This window comes from Gracilinanus agilis, chromosome 1 (assembly GCF_016433145.1).
Source record: "Gracilinanus agilis isolate LMUSP501 chromosome 1, AgileGrace, whole genome shotgun sequence".
NCBI classification, from domain to species: Eukaryota; Metazoa; Chordata; class Mammalia; order Didelphimorphia; family Didelphidae; genus Gracilinanus; species Gracilinanus agilis.
In genome coordinates, this window is record NC_058130.1 from 213,404,379 (window position 1) to 213,408,278 (window position 3,900).

Here is a 3,900-nt window from a genome sequence, read left to right on the forward strand (position 1 = left end):
GTGTGTGTGTGTGTGTGTGTGTGTGTGTGTGTGTGTGTGTGCGCACGTGCCATGCCGACCCTGTCAGGTTTCAGTGTTATGAAGTATTGCTGTAGGTGCCCAGGGTTCAGGGTGCAGTGGGGACCAGGGGACACATTTTAAAGTTTCCTCTTCCCTTATTTCTGGTCTTTGGTGTGCATCCACAGACAGACGTGATCCCTACAGAGACCCCAAAGAGCTAGAAAATAGAATTCATATGTCCATAACATAAATGTCTGCCTGATGTTCCAAGGCTGACAAGTTTGCATTTTTTCCCAGTAATCTCTTTCATTCTAACTCTTTATTCAGTTGTTTTCTCCCTCTTGTCTCTCTCTTGCTAACTTTTCCCACCATCCTTTGTTTTTTTCATTTCCAGTCTCTGATTCCCAATTATATTCTCGGTATGTCAGTCTCTTAAGTGGTGGTCTTCTTGCCACTTCTCCATGGTCCTGTTGTCGCCACCAGCCAGTAAGTGCCCAGGAGTCCCAAACTTTGCCTGTGCTTCTTGATTCGTCCTACCCACTCCCTGGATAAGAGGCCCTATCCTGCTGTCTGGGCAGCTGGGTGGCACAATGGAGAGAGGGCTAGGCCCGGAAGTAGGAGGACCTCTTCTATGAGTTCAAATCTGACTTCCCAAACTTCCTAGCTCGGTGACCCTGAGCAAGTCACTTAACCCTGTCTGCCTTAGTGTCCTCATCTGTAAAATGAGCTGGAGAAGGAAAGGCAAACCATTCTAGCATCTTTGCAAGAAAACCCCAAATGGGGGTACAAAGGGTCTGATGTGACCAAAACTAATGAATGAACAACAAAAATCCCACCATTCATGATATCTCCCAATACTTTGATTTTAAGCTTGGACGTCTATTACTAATGATTCTTACTGACTTAGTAGAGAATCAATATGAGGTCATTTCTGAAAAATAACGTCAGCCAGTCAGTCAGTCTCTAGCCACATTGTCCTCGGCTCCAAGGATGGTATAGAACCTGAAACACTCTTACTGTATGAAGAATAAACATGAAGGCAGCAGATAGAGATCCATTCTTACTGTATATATATATAGTTACTATATGTATATATATAGTTAATATTTGATAGCATTTGGGTAGCACTTTTTTAAGGTATACTTTATTTACATATACTTTATTTAAAAAATTTTTTTTACATAGCTCTTTTAAAATTTCCATATCATTCATTTTTGTTAAGTGAATAATCTTATAAAACTGAAACCCCAAAATGTATTGGGTAGCACTTTAAAGATAATAATTCATTTGTTTCTCATAACAACCCCATGAGGTAGATGCTTTCATTATCCTCATTTTACAAATGAGGAAACTGAGGCTGGCAGAGGTTTAAGTGACTTGCCCTGAGACATCCAGCTGCTAAGGACCTAAGACAGGATTTGAATTCAGCTCTCCCAGGCTCCGAGTCCAGCGTACTCTCCAGCTCCCTCCCACTCCCACCGCTGTCTGGGTCTGTTCTCCGTTTCCAGCTCTGGCGCTGAGTGGGTAAGGCGGCAAAGGCCCCTCCTGAGCACAAAACTAACATTTTTTAAACCCCTTCTCTCACCCATTTGTGAAAAGAGCGAGAGGATGGAAGAAGAAATAAAGGAAAACAGAAGGCTCCGGGGCCATTCGGGCACGTTATCCTGGAGTCTGTGCCAGAGCCGGTGTGCGTGTCATCCGGGAATGGTTTCCATATGGCTCCCAGTCGAGGTTGTTTTGCAGCCTGGCTGCGAGCGTTCCGCATGACCCCCGACGCTCTGTGGAGGGCAGCCGCTCGGGCCTGCTACCAGCACGTTCTGCCACACGGAGCTCCACAGGAGGAGGCGCTGGGCGGCCGCGGTCAGGGCGGGGAGCTCCCCGGCCTGTGCGTGCACCCAGCGGCCGCAGCTGGTTTCCCAGAACAAGCGAAGCTCGGCGCCGCCTTGCAGCGTGCAGCGAACACGATGTTCCCTGGCTGCAGGCAAGCCGCTTCTCCTCCTCCCGGCGTCCACAGCCGCCGAGGCCAGCCTGGTCCCCAGGCCCGCGCACGTGCCTCTGGAAGGGCTCGCTTTTCTTTTTAATTTCCGCTGAGTTTTTCCTTTCCTGTTTGTCCTCCCTCTTCCAAGGTCCCAGACGAGCATTTCTCCATTTTGCTGGACTACCTGGAGGGTCTCCAAGGAAGGGCCCGCGAGATGACGGTGCAGAAAGCTGAGGCCCTGGTGAAGAGCCTGGACGCTGCAGAGCCCGAAGACTCGGCCTTGCCCGAGAAGAGGGAGAGAATCCGACAAGTCCTCCAGCTGCTGTCCTAAAAGGGGACGAGCCAGCATCTGTGTGGCTCCATCCCGGGAGGAAGGTGGCCTTCCCAAAGCCCAGGAAAGATGGCTCCCCCTCCTCCCACACGAGGGGGTGTGCATGTGTGTGTGCGTGTGTGTGTGTGCGTGTGTGTGTGCACAAACAACAGAGTATTTTTGTGAAAAGATCATCTGACCTTCTCCGGAGCAGCTTATCAGGAAGAAGCAAAGACAGCTTTGTCGTTCAAAGCTATCATTTCCCACTCCAGACTCCATCGTTGGATGTGTCTGGTGATCTCTTTTTTGAGGATCTGATCTTGTCTGGGATACGAGAAGAAGGTCCTTTAGTATTTTTTAATGTCCCTGGATCAGGGTATCCTCCCCCTGAAATGATGTAAAGGGATCCAAACTGTTGGCTTCAGAGCAGGGCCTTCCCCTGCCAGCTGTAATCCATCACTGTCAGCCTCGTGTGCATACGTGGGATGTGGAGGTCCCACAAGGCGAGCGTAATAAATTTGGGGTAGTGACCTGTCTGCGTTCGGCACGGGATCTCGGAGCTGTGGCGCGTCTCTGGCTTTATCTCCTCCTTCTCCAGCTTTCCACAACACTTGTTGCTTGGTTACGGCGCAAACATCAGAGTGGGGTGCTGGTGGGGGAAGGCTATTAATCAACCAGATCATGTACCTGGATGGGCAGAAATTGAATGGGTTGGCCTTATTTTTAATAAAAACAAAGCCCGGCCATGGTGCCATTAACTCTCATTTTACTGCCTGTTCCACTTCATTTTTCCACTTGCCTGGTGTAATTGCCTTTGGATAGAGTTAATTTGTACTCCGTGCCTGTGACATCTATATGAATTGTGGTCATCTCCAAGGAGGAGCGTCCCCGAAACCTTCTCGAAAGAAAAACAAAAACATTAATTACCACCAGGAGTTCCTGGGGTTGAAGATCTGACTTGAATAACGGTACTAATTGACCACTTGTTCCTCGCCAGTCCTGCCAACCTGATTCTTAAAGGATTTGGCAGTTACAGCGCTCGGCTGGGCTTTGACAGCCTTCCCAGACATGAAATACTATGAGTTGTTTTGTTTTGTTTTGTTTTAAAGAAAGAAAGAAAAAGTGGGGGTGGGGGAGTGAAATACACTTAACTCTTCCAAAAGGAGCTTATAGATCACACCCTCTTTAAATCATGGTGACCATGAGCCAAGCCTTCTGAGTGATACAAGATGTGTTGTTACAGCCAGGGTAACTATAATGGAATTTAATAGAATAGGAGGCCAGGATACAATGGCTGATGTCAGGCCTGGAGAACATGGTAACCAAGTGTTTGTATAGCACAATCAAGTGTTGGGTAAATCTGCCAGGCTCTTCTCAGTTTCTTCCCCCTTCCCTTTGCCCAAATCTAGTTAAAAAAAAAATAGGCCTGGGCTTGGCAGTCATGGAGGGTCTGGGTTCTCATCCCAGCCCCGCCACTGAAGTAAAAGTCCCTTTACTTCTTGTTTTTCTCATCCGGGTATAAGAACATAAAAAGCATCTGCCTTTGGGAGTTGTTGGAACAATCAAATAAGACTGGAAAGTGATTCACAATCCTTAAGTGTCCGCTGTGGTT

General features: G+C 47.9%; 1 protein-coding gene across 1 annotated transcript in view; it reads left to right on the top strand.

Annotated features, from left to right (window-relative positions):
* C1H7orf50 (chromosome 1 C7orf50 homolog) overlaps positions 1-3,286 on the top strand; it is a 372,322-nt gene extending 369,036 nt beyond the window's left edge. Inside the window, exon 6 of the mRNA XM_044660082.1 lies at positions 2,127-3,286. Coding sequence (XP_044516017.1) covers positions 2,127-2,309 — 183 coding nt within the window. The 3' untranslated portion in view covers positions 2,310-3,286. The remainder of the gene's footprint in view (positions 1-2,126) is intronic.
* The last annotated feature ends 614 nt before the right edge of the window (positions 3,287-3,900 follow it).